Genomic DNA, 22,519 nt, shown 5'->3' with positions numbered 1-22,519 from the left:
TCGCTGCTGCTACAGCGAGGGCTCTGGGACTGTGGGTCTTTACGATCTTTTCCACTGAGAGCACAGCTATGATCCTGTGGAACTTTAACAGAATAGATGGATTTTTAAATACAGTAAAATGATGGATTTTTAAATTAAGAAAAATCACACTCAGAAAAGTTCTGCAGAAGTTTTGTGTTTGTGGCATACGCTGTAATCATAGCAGAAATGTTGATATTTAGTCTGTTCCTCACGCAACAGTTTTTAAACTTTACCTCAGTACAAGTTAAGGCAATTTGGGGGCAATTTCCTTTTGGGGGGGATGGGCAGGGGACTCCTGAGGGAGCTGTTAGGAACAATTGATTAATGGCAACATAATGACTATCGATTAGACTGAAATAACTGAAATCAAGGTAGTAAGTATATTTGTACCTAGTGTATTTAGGTAGCAGAAATAAGGAATATGAAATAAGTTCATGAAGCGGTGTAACTGAGTATGAGGCTAGTTCCGGTGTACAGTGGCTAGGAAACTTGTCTCACCGAAGTACCCGATTCCTGGGGCATGTCCACGGCTCTCCAGTGAAGTGCATAACCCACGGAATGTGCTCTTAGATGTATGTGTTGCCTCATGGCAAAGCCTTGCTGCTGTAGCTCTTCTTCCTGGGCCGGATCCACCTGTCCCTTTCTCAAAGTCGGTTCCTTACTCGGAGGCACGGTTGACAGAAGCCAAGCTGCTTTTTAGTGTAGTGGTTTTAGTCCAGGCTTGTTTTCCCTCTGAAGTTTTGTGCCGAACACAAGATACTTAGTTTGCATTTGTACCTTATGACTTGTTTTGGACAGTGTGGTTATATGGGCTGAAATTTCATTTTTTGTCTTATTAAACATGGCACTGTAAAAGGAATACTACATTTTTTGTTTTATTGTGTCACAGAGCCAGAATATTTTCTAGAAGAAACAACATAAATGTTATAACACAAATCAATGGAAGACTAGGATCCAATATTAAGGGAATTTGTAAATAGGTGACTTTTCAAATGAGAAAGATTTAAATCTAGAAGAAATTTTAGAAACTGCCTGGATTTTTAGGGTAACACAATTCCAATTGACTATTCGTTTAACATCACTTTATTTGACTTACACAGTAATTGTTTCCTAATTAAAAAACTATTTCAGGAGTTTTGCCCTTAGTAAACTTGATGCTCTCTTTTTATGACAAGAAGAATTATATTCTATTTGAAGCATTCCTATGTCAAATCGCTTAGATGATGGATTACTTACATCTCTGTGGCCTACTTTAGTCTTAAGATAGATCACTTGTGGAAATAGTTGATATCTTAAATGCATCTTCTCACAAGTTGACATCAATGACGATACGTGGGGTTTGACTACCCAGGCAGGGACAGCACCTCTGCCCATGGCCACCACCATATTTAACTCCCCAGTAGGAGCTACACTTACCACGTCTCAGCTATACACATCTGAATCATTACCATGGCAACAAAGAAAGCTACTGAAGAGATTGGCTATTTCCCTTCATTCCCTTTGACCTTTCCCACTGTTCTTTGGAAGAAGTTCCTTAGACCTGACTACTTTTGAGCTTAGGCCTTGTTCTTTCTCTTTGTCTTGGAAAAAAAAAGTACCAAATAAACTATTAATCATTTATATTGCTCTTTTGGTTTTGTTTATATCCAAAGGCATTCTATTTGAATAAAGCATGTCAAGGTAGCATCAGTCAAAATTTGATTCACTATGTTTGCAGGTGATGGCTTGGACAACAGTGTAGCTTCCCCCAGCACAGGTGACGATGATGATCCAGATAAGGACAAAAAGCGTCACAAAAAGCGTGGCATCTTTCCCAAAGTAGCCACAAATATCATGAGGGCGTGGCTGTTCCAGCATCTAACAGTAAGTGGATTCTAAATGACATATGTAAACTAAATATGGACGGTGAACCAGTTGTGATAGAAAAAAAATGGGGGCAAAATGATCCCCTCTGCACTTGGAATATTTCATAAATCACTGTGTTCCCTAGTTTTTACAAAAGTGTTAGCACTTAATTTCCTAGATACTTACCCCAAATGAGGAGTTTTATTTGAAGTGCACTATTGCAATTTTGTTAACTGTAAGTTATAAGGTTTAGGAGTTCATGTGACTTGTGATTTTAAGTATGTATGTTAATGATGTTGCTTTTCTCAGTGTGACTCTGAGGTACTTAGAACCAACTCCTACTAAGAAGAAAGCCAGCCAGACCCCAGAGAGAAGGACTTAATTTCTTCTAACGCTTTAGTGGACCTTTGTAGCGAACTGTCCAAAAAAGTTTAAATCTTGTTGCAATGGCAAGATGTTCACATTAATTTGCTTTTAAGTGGTTTGAATGGCCTGGTTGCCATTCCAAAACATTCATCTGAGTCAGGGCTGCACAGTGAAAGTTGTCCCTGTACTTAGAACTGTAAAGGAAAACAGCAATATAGAGTCGGCACTTCCTGTGTAGTCCCTTGTGACTTTTCAAGCAGAGTAACAGTTTATATTGTCTGTGTGAGTATTGCTGTTTTCACTGCAGGAATTCTCCTGGAGATGTGAGAAACTGGAGATTGGGGGCTTTATGCCACCAAGGGATTTGTTTTGTTTGGTTATTGTTCTGAATGAATTTCATGTTCAAAATATTTATAATCATAATATTTTGGTGGATATTTTTGTAAGTGCATACTGATTTAATGACATCCAGGGAAGAAGACCAAATGAAAATTTATGGATAAAATAATATTTTAAAAATCAGCAAAATTGTTGGCAAGGGGGACTTTCACTATTAGGGGCAAAGGTTGAATTTAAATAGGTTGTAGCCTCGCCTCGCCTCACCTCGCCTCGCCTAGCCTAGCCTAAAATGAATGAATGCCAAAAATCTTGGCTTTTTGAAAAATGTCAGAAGCAAACTCTTTATGTTACCATTTTTAGCCTAGTTTGCTTTTTTTGAAAGTCATTTATTGGTACGTATCAAGGTTAATTCTGCGTTGTCCCTGATGTACCCAGGTCTGTTGACCTCACGCCTTTGCCCACTTTCAGAGCTATGTTTTTCGGTGACTTGTACTGTTACAGGGAGACACACAGGGGCTGTCGAAGGCCACGCTGGGTCTGCTCCTCTGGATAGAGGCTGTACCTCCAGTAACACTCAAGGGTATAAATTAATCCAGGTTTTCCAGCCTCTGTGAATAAAATAAAAACCGAGAGCAGCAGGAGTAACTTAAAAAAAAAAAAAATAGTTTCCTCTTTCCCTTCCAGCCATCGTGGTTCCGCACAGCCACTAGCCTCCACTGACAGTTCTGGAATCAGCTTCGGAGGTTGGTTAATGCTGGTTAATAGTTAGTTGAAGCTTGAGATGGCATAGCTGATCTTAACATCACATTAGGTTTACCTAGAACCCAATTCGGGTGCTATTACTTACCTGATACTTGTTACATAGATGTGGATAGTTTGAGATCTGCCTCGTGCAAGGTGTAAGGTTGCTGCTGAGGATTACCAACCTCGACTGAAGGGGTAGGGGGAAGGAAGGGCGAGGGTCCAGAGGGCACGGAGGGCACAGGAAGAAGAATAAATAGCAGGAGATAAGAAGAGACAGTCGGTCAGAGGTGCTGATGCAGCTGTGCTGATATTTCGTCACCGGGGCTAACCAGCCAACCTGATCTGGAGGATGAGGGCGGGAGGGGACAAAATCAGGTGGCCCCGGAAGTTACAACCTGAGTCTATTTCCTGTACTAACAGAAAAAAAAAAAAAAAAGAAGAAGAAGAATGGATTTCGTCAGCCTCCATCTCAGTCTACAGAGGAGCTTTGGCTTTCCTTGAAGCTGAGATGCCCCTGAATAAAATATAATCAAATATTGGTTCAGACAGAATCGGGAGGGAGAGAAGCAAGTTCTTTTATTCATCCACCAGATTTCCTGGTTTTCTAGGTCATACCCTTGGGAAGAACCTTGCAGAGAGCTACATTATTTTCTTAAAACAAAACAGAAAACATCTTTAGCAGCCAGCAAGATCTTACCTGTATTGCAGTGCTTTTTGTGGTCCATATGTTATTGGGGCAATTGGATTAGAAATTATGCCTACGCTGCCAGATTTCTTGAGGTTGGGCTAATTTCTTTCAGTTTGGGGGTCTGTACTGGCCTGACCACCACCCTGGAAGGGGAAACCCATTTGTCCACATCTCTATGAAGGCTCACAGAAATTGCCTTGTGGTTCGCGTTGGGCATGCCCACCTGCTTCCACACTCCACTCCCATGTGCTCATACAAAAATATCGATAATGGTGACCATCCTCAAAAAGCAAATGTCTCAAAATGTCATCTAAAAAACAAAGGAGATATATTTAAATATTCTCCCTCTTTCCTACCCCCAATGAAAGCCATTCCCTTCCCTCTTCTCTAATTGCAAGACCAGCAAGATCTCCAGTTATCAGACACATCCTTCCCCTTGTCTTGTTATACTTCTTGAAGGAATGCACAAACTGCTTAGGTAATTGTTTATAGTCAGGAGCTGATAATAATAAATTCTACGGGGGGGAAAAACCTCTAGAGTTTAAGGAAAGTTTTGTTATTTGTTCAAATGTAAGTAAGTAGTGATAGCTCTGTACTAATCTTTTAGCAACTTTATTTCAAGTTCTGAGAGTTCTTGGGATGCGCAATTCATTTGGAAGTTGCTACAGATTTTAAATGATAACATTCTTGCTATATGATTAATGTAACTTCTCTAGAAAATCCTGTCTGAAATCCTGCAAGATACAAAAGAGCGACTGAAACTCTGGCTAATCAAAACAATAGCAATAACAATTTATTAGCAAATTGTACAAACTAATCTTTTAAATGCCAAATGGCATATTATGAAAGCTCACATACCTTTTTGAAAGCAAATTCCTACTCTTTTTTTCTCTTTCAAATAAATGGGTCAATCTTTACATTGGATTTATTCAGTTAAAGTAGCAACAACAACAAAAACCTGCCTTTGAAAGGGCTTTCAAGCATTTATGTGTTGGAGGAATAGAATAGGCCCTGGAAAACAAAACAAAACAAAACAAAACTTTCTGGATTTGCACCCCAGCATCAGAAAAATGTGCTGTTCTGTGGTTGGCCACAGGTAGATTTAATCAGTAGCACATTTTACTACTCCAAGGAGAGAACTAAAGCGTCATTTTTGGACTTACAATCTCTAGTGAGCTAAACTGGAAATACTTGTATATGATGAAAATAATAAAAGAAAAAGGAAACAGATTTTAAACTTTGCTGATTATGGAGTAAAAGGAAATTTCAGTGGTGAAAATTTCCACCTCAGTCTTAGTTGAACACTTGCCAGGGTTTGATAACTAGAGAAGGTCTCTTAAAAGAAACTATTCCCTGGAATTGAAAAGAATGACTGACATTATTTAGATAGTAAGAGAGAATTAGAAAGAAAACAAAAGCATTTATTAATAGAAATGCTTGCATTTGCCTGAAGATAAATTACTGCAAACAATTAAAAAATCCCTAATATTTGAGTATGAGTCGCTGTAGTCAGGCAGTTCGGGGGCATACACTCCATGAAGGTTTCTTTTTCCTTCTTAAAGGCGTTATTCCAACTATAACTATAACCTACTATGTCCTAATGTTTAAACTGGTTGTGTTTTGCGTATTGCCAGTTCTTTTGCTACATAGTGTTACAAAGCTATATGCCCAAGGGCCTAGTGAAAATGAGAAGAAGAGATAAATACAATGTTTAAGGTAAAAATCAACGGTTTTCTGTTTTGTTTGGTTTTCCTATCCTATTGCACATTTACCCTATTGCATATTGCAGGTTTAAATATAATCTAAATAGAAAAGCAGTTAATATGGTTCTTATTTAAATATGCAGGGACATATTTTCCTGCATGGAGCTGCTGTGTGTCCCAGGAGTCTTCAAAGTTAGGAAGAATGCAGGCTGTTAAAATACACACCTGCGGGTTCAGGTGAAGAAACCATGCAAGGGGCGACACATATGGCATTGACCACTTGGGGAGGTGACCCTCAAGGTGAATCGATTTTGATTCACATTCTCTTGGATTCCTTTCACTGATCTTTGGGGTCTCATTGGGTACTTAATAGAGACACTTTGTTTCTATGTCAGATACACATATTTTACTCTTTGGTTTTGTTTTGTTTGTTTCTTATTGTGAACTTCTATCCTGGAAAATATTTTTTTTTTTTTGTCTGTGGCAAAATTTATGTCTCAATTTCTAATTTATAAGACTTCCCTCTCAATGTGGATAAAGCCAAAGTGAGGGGTTGTAGAATCTTCCAGGTTGAGAATGGCGTTTCCATAGAAACACTATTAGATGAAAAGTGCCCTGCGGGTCCGCCACTCTAAGGATGGCGTAAATGGAATTGAATTGGGAATTGAATGCTCTAGAAGAGACAGATGTTTCATTGGTTTTGCTTTTGGTAACAAGATCTTTTGGCGACGTCTTAGTGTCATATCTCTGCTTGCAGTTTTGGAAGGATTGTCCTCTAAACATTAGGAATTATTATTACACTGAAAAAGTACCTCTCATTGGTATCCAGACAGCCCATTCTGTTGATCAAGGTGAAAGGTCAAAAGGCAGAAGAAGGACCTGTAGGCAGGCCTTAGGTAGGTAGCAGATGGGATATGCTTCCCTCCTTCCATTTTTGTTTCTCTGTCCCTCACCTCTAAACTTTGATAGCTTTAATGGTAATATTTCCATTGTGCCTAGCCAGCCAGCATGATTCAGCTAAAATTAGTCCTAAGACGTTAGTGGGGCAGGAAGACGGTATTCTCCAACTCTTGCCTGGAATGGGAATCAGGGTAGGACAAAGCATTTTAGAAAGACAGTCCCTCCTCCAAACTAGTCCTAACTTATCTTCACGTTCATGTGCCTGACCTGAGGAAGGTGGTTGGTGGAGACAGCAACTCCGAGTCCTTCTTCGCTGCGTGTTATCTGCCGATACATTATTTAGTTAAGATTCTTGAAAACTAGTGTATAGGGGTGAGAAGAAATTTTTCTCTTTCAGATGTCCAGGTACCTTATTAAAAATGAGCTCTCTGAAACCTATGAGAATATCTTTATAGTTACTATTTTTCTCTTCCAAGCAGTTGCCATTCACCTTCACAGGCTTTCATAAGGGTGATAGGTCAGAGCTAGGCTTTGCCAAAACTAACCCAAGTTGGACTGACAAATCCCTCTATCTTAATTTTAAAAGGTCTCTGCTACTTTTGGAGATAGCATATTTCAACTGTGATTACATCGGACCCTGATGATTTTTCACCCAATTGGGAATCCTGTCTCTCTCGGGGAAAAGGGAATAGATTATTTAATTACTTGGAGGGACTATTGGAATGCCCTAATTCTTCTGTGATATATGTCATATAAAGTCTGTTTTAATAATGAAGCGGGTGGTTTCTAGATTCTGGGGCAGCTGCTTTTTTCTCTTTCTTAGCGGGTTATTGAAATCCTAATGGGATGGGTGATGAATTTTCTTAGGTCAGGTAAACTGAAAAGGCTACAGCTGGAATTCTTCACCCAGAAGAATCGGAGTTAATACTAATGATCATTGTGAATTAGAAGATCAAAGGCAAAGCATCAGCCGGTTCTCCAAGTCTTTGCCCCAGAGGCCATTAGTGACCTGGCAGAGCTCACTCGAAGCCTTCCACACACCTCCTTCCCCTTGTCCCAGCCTTTCCTCCCCATCATGGTTGTTGCACCTCTGACCTGGGGTAATTACAGTCAGTTGATGAGGGGGCATGGTGGGGGCGGGGGGGGGACAATCAAAAGTAAAAACAAAAGCCCAACTTTAAAATTGCCCATTTATCCAGGTACATAGGACTCATAAGCAAATGAGTTCTGACTGGGGCTCTATGTTATTTTGGGGATGTGATTGAGATTTTTGTGCCCAAATGGTCTGTTCATGTCCCTGATGATTGGTGCCTTATACAAGGGGCTTGTATAGAGTCTGGCTGGCAGTTTGTCAGCTTAAACTTAAATTTTCCTTTTGTTTCCAAGGGTAAGTTAAAAATACATTATAGTTCGGTTCTCTGATGGACTCTCAATTGGGCTAATTAAATAAAAGATTAGGTTCAAAACAAAAGTGCCCATATAAGTACAATTTATTAAGTTGATGGTTGCTGATGTACATAACTGCTTGAACACTAGCCAGCCATTTATACTTCAAAGCATACATCAGTATCATGTCTTCTTTTGATTCCTCTGATATGTTTTTGAAGGTAAAGTATCAAATTCGGTCAATGAGTATGCAAGTGCTCCTCCTCTGTTTATCTTTCAGATTAAAACTGGAGCGTTGTGTGTTTATGTGTGAATGTATCTTTTAAACGGACTCAGTCCAACCCTTAGGAATTTCATATAATGTAAGCTTGACTTTTCACTTTCTTAATGTTTAAGATTCCTAGTGAAGGTACTTGGCTTTAAAGTATGAAGGTTTGATGGTGAGAAAATCTGTTGGCTTTGTTTTAGAAAGGATTCTAGTGTTTTGGTTTAGTTTGGTTGGCTGTTTTGCCAGTAGAAGTAAATCTATATGTCGTGGAATTTAGGATACTTCATTTGACTTCACTGGAAACATCCCCATCGCATCTCTGTGGGTGCATCTATGTCCGTACATTCGTGGACATTTTTCTGTAGGACAAATCTCTTTGAACCCCTGCTATCTGTACCAATCCCAGTTGGGGAAATGGATCCATTTTACTTGTTTTTGTCCTCTAAATGTTCACGGCTCTAATTGTTTTTTTTTAGCTGTTGTGAGTATATGCCTGGAGATAACCAGTAGTGGGGGACACGTTGCAATCGATGGTCTGTTGCTTGGGTCACAAAACCCTGTTGGTCATGGTCCAAGTTTGCCTGTAATAACTGCATGCCCTGAGGTAGCCAAATTATTTTATTAAGGCTCCAAGCAATAATAGTGACTATGTGGATTCCCGTCAAAATGGCTGATACTGACAAGGGTCCCTCCGTTTACAGAGTCCTGAGCCCGGGAAAGCTGGCTCACCTCAATGGACTTGATACTCACCCTAGTGTGTCTAGAGCAGGAGAGAGCCCTCAGGGACGCAGATAGACCCCTGTTTCTTTACGGGCCTGTGGAGAGCCTCCAAGAGCAAAAGAGTAGCTGAAAGAGCTATGCCAGGCAATTTTCTAACATTTTAAAGGCCATTAGTCCTGGTTTCTTCTTGCCATTGCAAAATGCCTTCACTCAGCAAATTATAGCCCAGTGAGTGTGGGTCCCAATACAAGATGTATGGCTTTGTCATGGGAACACTATAAAGACGAGATAGGCCTCAACTAACTTGAAGTTATAAACGTGAACGTCCCAAGTTAGTCGGTATGAAATACAAATTACTTAGTTTTAGAATATATTATTCAAACTATTCTGAACTAGAGACCTTTGGTTTGTCGGAAATGACTATTTGTCTTCCTGGTGTTATCTCTCAGACAAAATGGGACGATATATATGAACTTATCCTGTTATCCGTCTTTGCTTTTCAGTTCTTAATATTCTGGGGTCAGTTTTTATCTGTTCTCACATTAACTTTGTGGCTGGCATCCCGCAGAGCCCATGTGCTCTCCCATGACATGAGTGACCTCTGAGAATTCAGTGTCCTAGGAAGTTCTTGGGACGTCCAGGGGCCAGGAGGCGTAGTCCATGAACGGGAACACCCATCCTAAGAAAGATCAACGAGAAGAGATAATTCTTATTGCAGGTGATAGAAGTTTAGGAATAATTCCCATTACGTAAAGAAAAATCAGTTTCCAAACTTCTTGGGGGAGAAACTCCACAAAAAATGACCTGATTTCCATGTTACATGAAATTGTCTCCTGCCTACGTAATGTTACTTTATCATTGGCTTTTTAAAAAATGATCTATTAATGGCTTGGCTTACTGGATCTTTCTGTCCTGTTAACAGCTAAAGAAAAAAATTGATCAAAAGGCTAAATGAAATCATAACGTGTGTCTCTGTGGTGCTTTGTAGTTTAATATTTTCACGTACATTGGATTCTGAAGGCAATCCTATGATGTAGCAGGATGACCAAAATGAGGTTTAGAGAAGTTAATGATTTCTCTCAAGGGCAAAAGCTAGAATCTCCTGACCTGAATTTCCATGTGCTTTCCACCACGTTGCCTCTCAAGTACAGAGCAAATCAAATCACATTGTGGAAGTTCAAAGGTATAATTATAATCTCATTCCATGAACTAGCTAATTAGTATTTTTTAAATAAAAATACAAGCCAGAGGGTTTGGCATAAAACTTCATCATGCAATCTGATGGCTATTGGTAACTAAGGATGAAGGATGGTCCTTTCCTATCTAGATTCTTTTACCGGACATCTCTGCCCTTTGAAAAAAGGCAAAGCTAGAGCTATTGATATTTTGTGCAACTGGAATAATTTATACATTGTTAGAATTTCAGATTTTAAACATTAGCGGTTCCTCCTTCCTTATGGAAATATGGAAATATCTCCCCCTGCCTATTACTAACAATGTAGGAGAGCAGTTTGGGGGTGAGGAATCTTTCCTCATGCAAATCCTAACCAAACCTTCTAACACAAAATTTAGCTCCTTGAAGATTTCTTTGCTCGTCACGTGGTCCAGGACGCCAAAGAGCTATGTCTTTAATTTGCTTTATGGAGATGGAGAAAACTGCCGCTGCCGTCCCGATTGCTCTTGAAACTACAATCCAACTGTCGTTTCTCAGCAAAGGAGGCTGCTAAGGCCTGGAGAATTAGGCCACTGCTCTGGGCTCTGACACCGAGGTCTGATCATTTTAAAGCGGGTAATAACCAGAATCCTAAAATTCTTCTGAATAAAATGTAATTTTAGTAATGTTTCCATAAACAGTGGTAATGGTGGCATTTTAGTAGGCAGTGACATTAGTCACATCGAAATTGCACCACATTGGCTTTTAAATTACTCCACCTGTCTGTGTGAATAGAATTTTCAGTGTAAAAGCAGAGAGACAGCTGCTGCTAATGTGTTCTTCTCCCTGTGCAGATAATGCTGGCAAATCGACATACAGAAAGGACTGGTTTGTGATGTAAAACGGTACCTGACCCCGCTGGCTCCTGAGCTGCAAAGAAATACCTTTAATTACCGGTGGCCGTGTTTAGTTGTTGATGCACCAATGTCAGCTTCCAGGGCTGTGCCCTCAGGTCTGCTCCCCGGGGGCGCATCACCCACCGTGTACTCTCTTTCTTCCCCCCACATCCGTAGTGAGATGGGTGAGCATTTACCTTGATGTGTTTCAGAGACATGTAAGGCATTAATACTTAAAAGGAAAACATCTAATACTGCGTGAACTTGATTGATGATCTTTCTGTTTGAAAACTTTTAAAGATTAGTGGGATCTGGTTCCTTCTTCTTCCTAGCTGGAGTGGAACTCCGTGGTATATAGTGTTTATAGTTTCAGAGGGCTTGGCATCATTCCTCCAGTACAAATAACATGTTCTCATGTGAGGATCATGGCCAGGCGGAAAGGGCAAAGAATAGAGGGGCTTGAGAATAGCATTTTTTTTTTTTTTTTACTGCGTGCCCGTGCTTCCTGTTGACATATGATGAAGCTTACTTTCTGGAGAAGCCTATTTGTTTTTGGCCTTTTGGTTATGGTCTATTGTAGCAGCTACATCCAAATAAGAATGGGCCAGCCAAGGGCATCCTCCTGCCAGAGGTGCCTGTTGCCGTCGATGTATTTGGTGAAATGGTAGGTAGGAGATGTGCTTGTCTGGCTCATTTGCAGGCATTCTTTTTGACTTCTTTCACACAACTGGTGTTTTTGTGTTTAATTTAACAAGGAATGAGTAGTAAATGAAAGCTGCTGCCTGAAATCCCACTGTGAGCGTGTTTTGCACTTGGCTCCCCAGTGACAAGGCAATTTGTGAAATTATGTGATGGAGTAATTAGATGAAGCCAGGGCTCCTGATTGTTGCCATGCATATGTGGCGAGGGTTTGCTGGGAAGAGGGAGGGGGAGAAAGAAATAGATTATTACCCTGGCAAGTTGGCTCAAAGCTTCTTCATTTATTTGTAAACAGAATATTTAGTGACCGCATAGGAAGTAGCTGTAATCACCAGCTCATAAAGAAACCACAGCAGAGCTTTTGAATTTTTGCAGAGTGCTCATGTAAAATTTAAGCTGGGAGGCAGAATCCCTGTTAATGTAATTAGGATCTAATTTACCACCCTTTGCACACAGATGTAATAATGTCTAGATATTTATTCTATCTTTAAGCACGTTACATATACCTCAGTGCAGCAGTTACCGAACAGAAACAGGTGTGAGCACTTTCCTAATTCGTTTTTACACTGTAAACACATAGCAATTTAAGGGAAATATTTACCAAAAATGAGGGGAAGGAATGTCTGCAAATGAGGCAGTAATGGACAGTTGCCCTTTATGTACTGATGGATTTCTCAATGGTTAAGTAAATTAAAGCAAATGCTAGAAAAATCAATAGGCCAGCATAGTCTTGGTTTTGCCTCATAGACTTCAGGACAGAATGACAGATGTGGTGTCTATGACCCATTTAAGTATTAATGCTTGAAAAACTGCTTCTGCATGCAAGGTTATAGGCTTAGAAACATTCTGCTATATTAAATTACAGACAATAATATTTTTAAGTATATGTGGAATTTATATGTTTCAGTTAGGTCGTCCTTACATGTTGCATTTATACTGGAAGATTAGTTGCATAGTTGTTGCAATAGAGCCATAAATCAGTTTTGAATGTTCCCACACGGAAACATCTTCATGAGGCTGTAGTTAGAAGGTGAAGATGATGTATATTGAGCTTACACGTATGGTGAAGTGAATATGTTCAGTAATACTCTGTGTGGAAACCAAATTAGATTTAATTAAGGGGTAGATGCTCAGAGCCTTTGGAAGAATCTGTAAAATACCATTCAAATGTGGAATTATAATTCAGTTAATCTCCAGGGCTAGAGATGCTATATTTTACATTTGAACTAACTTAGGCTAGTCGGTCACATCAGTTGACTGTCACAGCGTGTGGATTTTAGGGCTGTTTTGATGTTCCAAGAGGTAGGTATTAAACTCTGAGAAGATAAGGCCGGCCTTGGGGTAGCACCAGAGTGTTCATTTTTTCCCTGCGTTGTTCCCATTACCATCTTCAAGAGAAATGATGTAAATATGGTCATGTGTTGGTCTGTTGACCGCTGGAGACAGGAAGACGAGAGGAGAAGCAAGGCAAAATGCACTTGAGTACTGGCTTTAGGGAGCAAAGCTGGTTTTCGTAACCAAAATCAAGGGGAAGGTTGAAGTCATCATCCTGGTAATTCAGAGAGAAGGTGCCTTTTTGTTGCTGTGAAAGAGTTGAGCTGGCTTGAGTGTCCTCTTTATCTTATGCTGAGGGAACTTAGACAAAGATTTACTTCTTTCTCAGCTCATGACACAGCGGATATGGTCCAGCCTGCCTCTGGGTTTTGAAAATCAGTATGTACGGGCGATAGGTAGCGTGATAAATGAAGTCATTGGAACCATTGCTAGGTTGATATGATGGGGAGAAGTAGAATGATTGCTTAGATTCTTAGTAGAAAATATTTTCTCGATTTTAATTTTCATACAATATTGCATTAATATTCACAACATTCCTCTGAGTCTGGATCAGGAGATTTGGCAATGCACACATTTGGAGATTTAACTGATGTGTAAATAGTAATTTTTCAAAAATGAAAGTCTACCATCTAAAAAATCAGAAAATGGAAATCACTACAGAATTAAATATTCGTGACGCCTGGGTGGCTCAGTCGGTTAGGCGGCTGCCTTCAGCTCAGGTCATGATCCCTGGGTCCTGGGATTGAGTCCCACATCAGGCTCCTTGCTCAGCGGGGAGCCTGCTTCTCCCTCTGCCTGCCCCTCCCCCTGCTTGTGCTCTCTCTCTCTGACAAATAAATAAAATCTTAAAAAAAAAGAAAATAATTAAATATTCTTTTGCTGCTTCTTTTTTATTGTTATGTTAATCACCATACCTTACATCATTAGTTTTTTATGTAGTGTTCCATGATTCATTGTTTGCGTATAACACCCAGTGCTCCATTTAATACGTGCCCTCTTTAATACCCATCAGCAGGCTAACTCATCCCCCCACCCCCCTCCCCTCTAGAACCCTCAGTTTGTTTCTCAGAGTCCATCATCTCTCATGGTTCGTCTCCCCCTCTGATATCCCCCCCTTCATTTTTCCCTTCCTGCTTCTTTTAAAGCAGCGCTTCTTAAACTTTACTGTGCAGTCAGATGATCTGTCTTTAAATGAAGGTTCTGGTCCAGTGGGGCGGGGCCTGAGATTCTGCATTTCCAATGAGCTCCTAGCAGATACTGCTGCTGCTGGTCCACAGACCACACTTAGCATAGCAAGGATCTAAGGAACACAAGCAAGAGGACGGATTTTAAATGGAGAGATGATTCTTTTTCTCCATCTTTGAGTTTTACACTTTGAGTTTTTCTCCTTTGACGTTGAAACTTAACCCATTATTTTATCATGTAAATTGAACTGAAGTGTTTTGTTTTTCCTCTGCAAACTTTCAATTCTTCTTCAGTGTATGAGAACTTTCTTTTGAATAGCAAAGAGTTTTTAAAAGGTAGACCTTGTTTTTTAGAGCGGCTTTAGGCAAAACTGAGGAGAAGTTACACAGATTTCCCATCTATCTTCTCCCCCCGTTCCCCCCCCCCACAAGCATAGCCTCCCCATTATCAATGCCCCCCACCAGAGTGGTTAAGTTCCTTACAGTTGATGAAACTATATTCAGCACACCATTATCACCCAAAGTCCAAAGTTAGGGCTCACTTTTGGTGTTGTATGTTCTATGGGTTTGGATAAGTGTGTGACTCAGTATCCATCATTATAGTATCATACAGGCTAGTTTCACTGCCCTAAGTAAATATCAGAGAGTTTTCATGGAGTCTCCTGAATACCCAAAAAGCTTCGGATAGACCACGGACCCTGCCAACACACAGACTTTTTCTTTTGGGCCTTTTGATAGTGTGCTTTTGTGTCCCGGTGGGTGAAAAGGTAGTTGTGAAGGTTGAGCGGTACAGACTCTTGCCCTTCCCCTCCCTCCAGCTTCAGCGCCCCGATGGGTGTTAGCGTGGAGCAAGGGTGTGCGTGGTGCTTGTACTCGCTCCCAGATTCCTATTCTGGCCCTCCGGTCTGGTAGCGTTTGTCAGGAAGAAAGCCACAGAATCTTCAACTACAGAAACGATACATACATTTGAGGGGGAAGTGCTTTTGTTTTCTAGTAGTATTCGCCAACTTGATGTCTGTTCCAGGAAATCCTTTTGTATTTCCACTGCCTTGTGTACTTTATCCACCATGGGCACTGTCAGTTTGCACAGCATCCTGGAAGATGAATTTGTTTAAAAAAACCGGCATCTGAAAAGTATCTTCTCTCTAGTTTGGCTAAGATCTAAGGAATGATTATAAGGACCACATACCTATTAATCATTGCTTAGCAGGTAAATTCTGTCACTCATTAGAGTTCACATGCTGGATGTAGTTTCTTAAAATTAGGTCATTTATTTTGGTCTAAGTCATCGAGGATCAAAGGTCACAGGGAATCCAAAAGCCATTAGTCAGGGTTCTTTTCTGGACCCCTTAGATGTCATTGTGCGAGTCACCCATGGCAGCCGGGGCCTGGCCTGCTGTCAGGGAGCTGGCAGGGTGCCTACTTTATTTCCAGTTTGCATAGATAAAAAGCAGAGCAGCTACTCTCAGAATCACTATAAAAATAAGCTTACATAAAATCTCCATTTGAAATACAGTATGTGTGTGCCCCTGCATGCTTTCTCTTATGGAAGCCAGGGGACCTAGAAATCAAAATTAGGAAGAGAGGCATACATTTGATGGCATTGTGGATTATTCTTTGTTTTGGCGCAGGCATTTATAATTCATTGTGAATTTAGCGAAGACCAGATTTTCACAAAGAATTGTAATGACAATCCAAGTGTTTTAATTTGCTATGTAAAATAAAAACAAAAGCATCATTTTAACTGTTGTCGAAAATATATATTGCTACCCCCTCTTGATACTATTGAAGTACGTTTGGCAGTAATGAGTTGACGCATCTCAGGAGCGGTGGATAAGAGATGTAGTCGAGTCAATTCATTTCCTTTCCCCATTGAGCCCTGTGTGTCTCAGGCCCACACCTTGAAGTGAAAACATTATCAATTACCCAGCTGACAGGCGCCCAGGACTTACTTCCTGAAAGTGTTCATACTGGACCAGAAACCACGAGCACTCAGCAACATTCATCACCTCAGTGTTCGAGAGTGACTAAGTAAATGGCAGGCTGAATTTCCGAGGAAAAAAGGCCAAATACACATGCAGAAAATAGCATATATTTGGTGTTCTAGAAATCAAGCTTTGAAACAAGTATCCCGTTTGATTTTAAATGGTTATTAATTATGGGGTAGTTTGCATGGGATCCTACACTTCATAATCGTTCCCCATTAACAGGTGGAACATTATACACAGGAAAGTGGGCTAGAAAAGGCTAAAGAGCTCCCAGAAATCTTAGTGTACGACAGAGACTGGAAACAAAAATTCGGAGCCCTAAATCTAACCTGCTGGACCTCTCTACTTCCATACCCTGACACTGCAATTTATGATTTGTTATTGCTCTTGAAAATGTCTTGCATACATAGTTGGCCAGATCCGATGAGAATTGAGACAGAAGTCTGTATGACCTCATCAAAGACATTCTTTTGCACAGTTATTCAGAGGTGATCACAATGCCGCCATGACACCATGAGAGCTGTGGGTTGCCCGCTGTCCCTGGAGCCTGGGTGCCGTGCTTGTGTCTCTGACACGGGCTCCTTGGCAAGAGCGAGTGTGGGGTGGGGGCACGGGGGTTATGCTGGCAGAAGGGTGAATGCAGGGCCCCGTCTAGGAATACCGTCAGGTACTCTGTCTGCGCAGAGATGCCTGGAGTGGTTTTCCGTGTTGTGATGACCAAACCCTACCACACAGCAGGAGAAAGCTGCTTTCAAGTGTGCTTGCTATTTTCCCCCACCATAAACGATGGCTAAACTTGAGGCCATATCTCCCTTATCTTCGAATAACAATACTAATCTGTCCATTAAAGTTTTTTCCAAGTAAGTTCAAATGCTCTTTGAGCACTTACTGTGTGCAAGGAAGCATGCATGTCCTGGAGCTTTCTCAGCTCTTTGAAAAGGGCATAGATCGAGTTGGTGGTGCAGTTTGTAGAAAGAACGAGAGTGAGAACATGAGACAGTTTCAACAGTTTGGGTAAGAAGGCTGTGGTTGTGGGACTGTAAAGAAATGGGTGGGTGGGAGGTATTTTGCAGGCAAACCTGGAACCTCATAAACAGAAACGTTTGTGGCTGACATGTGTATACCGTACACCATGCTGAATGCCAGTGATGTGCCACGGCGGGTCCTAGGAGCTGTCTGTCTTCAGTGCAATGTGTGTAGGGTCAGTCTGTCTATTATCATCATGCACCGGCTCTTCTAAATAATGTCAGTGAGTAAAATATTCCTCCCTGCTGGGGCACACAGCTCCCACCCCACCTTCACTTTGATAGGCCACTGCTCAGCACCCTCATGCTTTATCTCATTGAATTCCCGCAGTGAGCCTCTAGAGGAGGTCCTGCTAGTCTCCTTATTTTACTGATAAGGAAACCAAGGTTCAGGAAGATTGAACAGCTTGTCCGAGGTAGCACAGTAAGAAGCAGGGGCTGGAGTTGAATCAAGCCTGTCTGAGTCTAATGACTCTTTTCAGAAGCACTCACGAGTGGACATTTGATAAAGAAAAGCATTGGAGGTGACTTCTCTGTTTCATGTTGGTCAAACAGGGAACAGGGATATTAGCAGTGTCTTTGATGACAGAAAGGAAGTCAAAAGGAAGAACTGGTTTTAGGGGAAAGGCGAGGAGCTCGGTTTGGGCTATGTTGTGGTTCTGGTGCCGGTGGGACAGACACGTGAGTTGTACGGCCAATACCTGGAGATGGGATTACTCGGGCTTTGCGAGAGCGCAAGTCTTTGGAGTTGCCGCCACTGAAGCTGTGGATATCTGTGGAGTCACAGATCCAGGGAGCGCTAAAAGAGAGAAGGAGGTCAAGGATGGAATTTGGTTGGTGCCGAGTTTGAAAGGCTTTCTGGAGGGAAAAACCTAGAGGAAGAGACAGGAGCAAACAGGGAAGTCTTCTGTCAAATGTGGAGGTGGGTTGAACGAATGTCTGGGGTTCCTTTTAGCTCCAACATGTTAATATTCTAAGGAAAGGGAAGAAGGTACAATGATAAGAAGCCAAAGAGTCCAATCCCCAAGCAAATCCATCATGGCCCCCAAACTGGCTCCCCTTCCTGTCATCCTCATCTTGGTTAATAGCGCGGCCATGAACCCAGAAGCTCCAGCCAGGAACCTAAGAGTCATCCCTGAAATTTTGCTCTTCTTTTCCCTTCACAGGTAGTTGCTCACTTCCCAAGCCCTACCAATTCTCCCTCCTAAATATTCCTCCATTCTCTTTTTCCTCTTTTTTCCCATTGTCACTGCCTTGTCGTCTCCTGCTTGCCTGTTCCCCTCATCAGCCTCCCTGCCAGTCAGTCTTTCTTACAAATAACCTTGTTTTGCCACCACAGTGATTCTTCTAAAATAAAACTTGGCCACGTCTCCCCCTACTTAAAATCCTATGGTATCCCCCTGTAGGCTTAGGAGACAACATCCTTGGCATACCATTCAAGGACCCTTTGAGGTCTGACACTGGCCCACTGAGCACCCAGGCACCTCTCTTTCCCTTCCCATAAGGCTTCTCACACCATTGCTGCAGCCAGGCCTGAAGGCTTACATTCTCCATAGGTGTGAAATGACCCTGTATTCTGTGCACCAGCACATGCTGTTCCCTCACCTGGAATGCGCCACTCCCATGACCTTGTCTCCACTTCGTGATTTCTTCTGCATCCTTCACATCTTATTTCAACTGTCACTGCTTGGAGAAACCATCCCTGTCTTCTCCGGGAGAGAGGACATGGCCCCTGCCGCCAGACCCATAATACCTTGACGGCCATCTGATAGAGCGTACTTATCATGGTGACTGTTTATTTATGAGCTGCCTCCTATCTAGAGGTCAGGGTTGAATCTTTCATGCCTATATCTTCAGAGCCATATTATAGATGCTTGATAATATTTATTGACCAAGTGAGTGAGCAGAGTTTCAACACAGAGGTGACCAAACCTGAGAGTTTAATCAAGTAGAAGGACTGGGAAGGGTCCCAATGTAAGGGTTAGGATATCATCAGTGACCTTTGAAAATGCCATTCCAGGCCTTTGGAGGTGCAAGAAGTCGTGTTCTGAGGCAGGCGGGTGGGATCACCACAGAGACGGCAAGGCTAGGTCCTTCCACAGTTGCTTGAGGAACGCCCTGAAGGATACAGTTGGGGCAGTTTGAGGAACTGGTAACAAGATAAGGGAGGCTTTTCTTCTCTTTTCATAATATTTAGGAGGAGGGAGATTTGAATATGTTTACAGCTGGGCTCGAATTCAGCTGTGTCTCGTGGAATTGCTGTTATGTTCCATGCAGTTTGTGAAGGCACAGCCTGATTGTTTACTGAGAGCAGAGAAGGAACCTTTGAACATAAAAGTAGAGAGGCACTGAGGAATGGCATGAGGATGGAGAACGAGTTGGCAGTGGAGGGACGGGGTGGGGCGAGTGATGGGCTGACGCCTCAGAGGTGGGGCTCAGCGGTGAGCCTGAACCAGGACAGCAAGGTGAAGGCAGGGGGATTTAGTAAAAGAGAAGGAGGACGTCTTGGGTGCTGCGCCCCACCTTTTAGCAGACCAGGAGGCAAAGTCAGCTGTTGAATATCCAGCAAGTAGGATTGGAAGCTGGAGAGGAATGGAAGTCATTTGGAAAAAGTAACTGTTGGGAGGGGGGAGAAAGGATAAGAAAAAGAGAGAAGATACAAGGACTTTCACAGTGCGGTTGAGAACGCCTGTAACCATAAAAATAGCACCAGACACCACGCTGTGACAGGGGAGTGGCTAGACTTTTCATAGGTGCATGTCATAATCAACCTGTTTTTCACATGTTAAAATCAAGGCAAAATAATGAATTCTTAGTGGTTTTCCACAAGAAATATAATTGCGTTTTTCGTGCCCTAAAAATTATTACCACGAGAGAAAATTCATTGAGCTCCAATCTGAACTACTTAAGTTTGTCCTAGCGTACGCATGTAGGTTGGTGAACTCAAGATTGCAGGAAAGGTTTTATCTCAGTTTTGGAGGAAGTTCTCATGCAATTACTGTACATTATCTTTCGGCGCTGGCTGTATGAGAAGTTTGCAAACTTGTCATTGATAACCTTTGAATGCGAGTTCAGTGAAAACCAGGCAAATGTGGCTGTCTGCTAAGATAAAATTTTGTTTCTTACAGTGCTATATGAGAGGAAAGGGGGACTTGTATTTTAACTACAACAAATCACCACACTATTTTAAAATATTTGAGCAACCGTAAAGGTTAACAAGCAAAAAGATTTCAGGTATGCTTCATAAGTCATACCTCGGCCAGAGGCCTCGTTTTTAACAGTGGGAAGGAGGGATGGCTGGCTAGAACAGCTTTATGAGTTGAAGTTGAATTGATCTTGACACTGCTCCAGAAAACCTACTATTGTCATTTTGGTTTGATGGTAAATGATATACACCTGGCTTCATGAAATAAAAAGTCACCCCACACATAATGAACAGCTCATTGTGATACGTAAAGAACAGTTCGCTCAGTGTGATCGGCAAGCCGCAAGATGCCACATTTGAAGTCTTGCTGCTTAAATAGTAAGGACGACTGACATGCAAACGGGTTAAAAGGAAAATAGAGAGGAAGAGATAGAGAGATAAATGGCTCAGCGGTCTTTCACATATGTTTTAGGAGAAGAACTAAAAATAAGTCTCCTATTCGGTACTGCAAGGCAATGTCATGGCGGTGTTGAAAAGCCAACTCCCAGTGCCTGGTTTATTGCAGGCATTTCTGCCCTTGTCATTGGGACTACCAGAGTGCCATGCGCGCAGTTACACAATGCATAAAGGCAAGGGTCATTTCTAGGACAGATAATTGAACATTAATACTCGCTGACATTGTCGAAGGAATGATATGTCAACCTGACAGGGCCTATGTGCTTACATCTGCTGATTGGCTGCAGATGAAGGCTCTGTGTGTCAGGATCAGACCCCAGGCCTGACTGCAGCAGGGCCAAGGATGACGCAGCCATTAATCTCAAGCTGCCATCTTGGGCCAAGATAGTGTCTATAAAATCACTCCACATCCTGTGTGTGGCTGGCAAGTTTCATCTGCCGTGTTCTAGAGTTTTGTGGTATGGCTGTCAGTAAAAATACACCACTGCCGACTCTCAGTTTGTGTCATCTCACCAGGATTTTGGGTGGGCCAAATGTCTCCTTTCTTTGTCTTCCTTCCTTCCTTCCTTCCTTCCTTCCTTTCTTTCTTTCTTTCTTTTCTTTTCTTTTCTTTTCTTTCTTTCCTCTCTTTCTTTCTTTCTTCTGAAATCAGCTATGCATTCTCAATAAATGGGGACGTTTTGGTGGCTGACGGGAAGGTTCTGAGGTGGTGTGTCTTTTGTTCCTATGGGAATTGGTTTTGATGAATTTCTGGTTTCCTGATTCACGATAGATATGCAGTGTAATGAAGAAATCAAACAAGAATTAAACTGAAGTTACTTGCTGTGATTTATTTTTTTGATTCTCCACAAAATATTAAACCCTGTAGGCAGATTTCTGAATGGAGGGAAAAAGGTCTATGCAATTATTTTCTTATCCCTGAAATCACATGAACAGCACTTTCCTACCTCATTTATAACAAATCTTTGGTGAGTTAATCTCATTGCTCCAGTAATTCCACAGCCAACACTTTAGTGAACATGTATCCATTCAGAGAAAAGATACATGGAACAGTCAAGAGGCCTCTGACACTTACCCCAGTTGTGCTTTCTTAGGATTGGGGTACTCTGGTGGTTGTTAGTCAGTGTAGGTTTCCACGGTGTAAAATGTCATAAAATAGGGCTCCTGAGAGCAGGCATTATCACTTACTGGTTAACATCACAGACTTTTTAAAAATCCCAGTTGCATTGGAGCCATGCAAAAAAAGCTTTCATCTGTAAAATCTAGTTTCCCTTTGTTATTAAAATAAATGAAGCCATTAAACAAAATATACACATATAATAGTCAAGTGCATCATTTGGCATCATCAAAATGATGGAATTTTGCATTTTATAAATCAGTGCTGCCATCTTAGGTGTAAGGTGCAGATCCAAATGTGCTGGGGGTTTCTGAAACTTTATGCCTTATTACATATATTTCTCTCCTTACTGTGCTTATTTATATATTCCTTGTAAGGACCTCCTTACATCAAAGTCAAATTCTGTTTAAAAAGGCTGAAAAAATGAGAGCAGTTCCTACCCACTGCCCCCTCCCCCAAATCCTGCAACCAAATTAATTAATTGTAACTATTGATGAGCTCATATTGTGAATGAGCTGGAAGTGAAATAATTTCCAAATAC

At 41.4% G+C, this 22,519-nt stretch overlaps 1 protein-coding gene across 2 annotated transcripts in view; it reads left to right on the top strand.

Annotated features, from left to right (window-relative positions):
* Window positions 1–22,519, top strand: part of MEIS1 (Meis homeobox 1) — a 132,079-nt gene that overhangs the window by 71,383 nt on the left and 38,177 nt on the right. For both annotated transcript variants that reach the window (XM_025868568.2, XM_025868570.2), the window contains exon 8: window positions 1,739–1,884. In XM_025868568.2, coding sequence (XP_025724353.1) covers window positions 1,739–1,884 — 146 coding nt within the window. The remainder of the gene's footprint in view (window positions 1–1,738; window positions 1,885–22,519) is intronic.

Source organism: Callorhinus ursinus, unplaced genomic scaffold, assembly GCF_003265705.2.
Source record: "Callorhinus ursinus isolate GAN/ISIS: 27379988/994484 unplaced genomic scaffold, GSC_fseal_2.0 scaffold10, whole genome shotgun sequence".
Lineage (NCBI taxonomy): Eukaryota > Metazoa > Chordata > Mammalia > Carnivora > Otariidae > Callorhinus > Callorhinus ursinus.
Note: the sequence above shows the minus strand (reverse complement) of the source record. Positions and strands in the feature narration are given on the sequence as shown.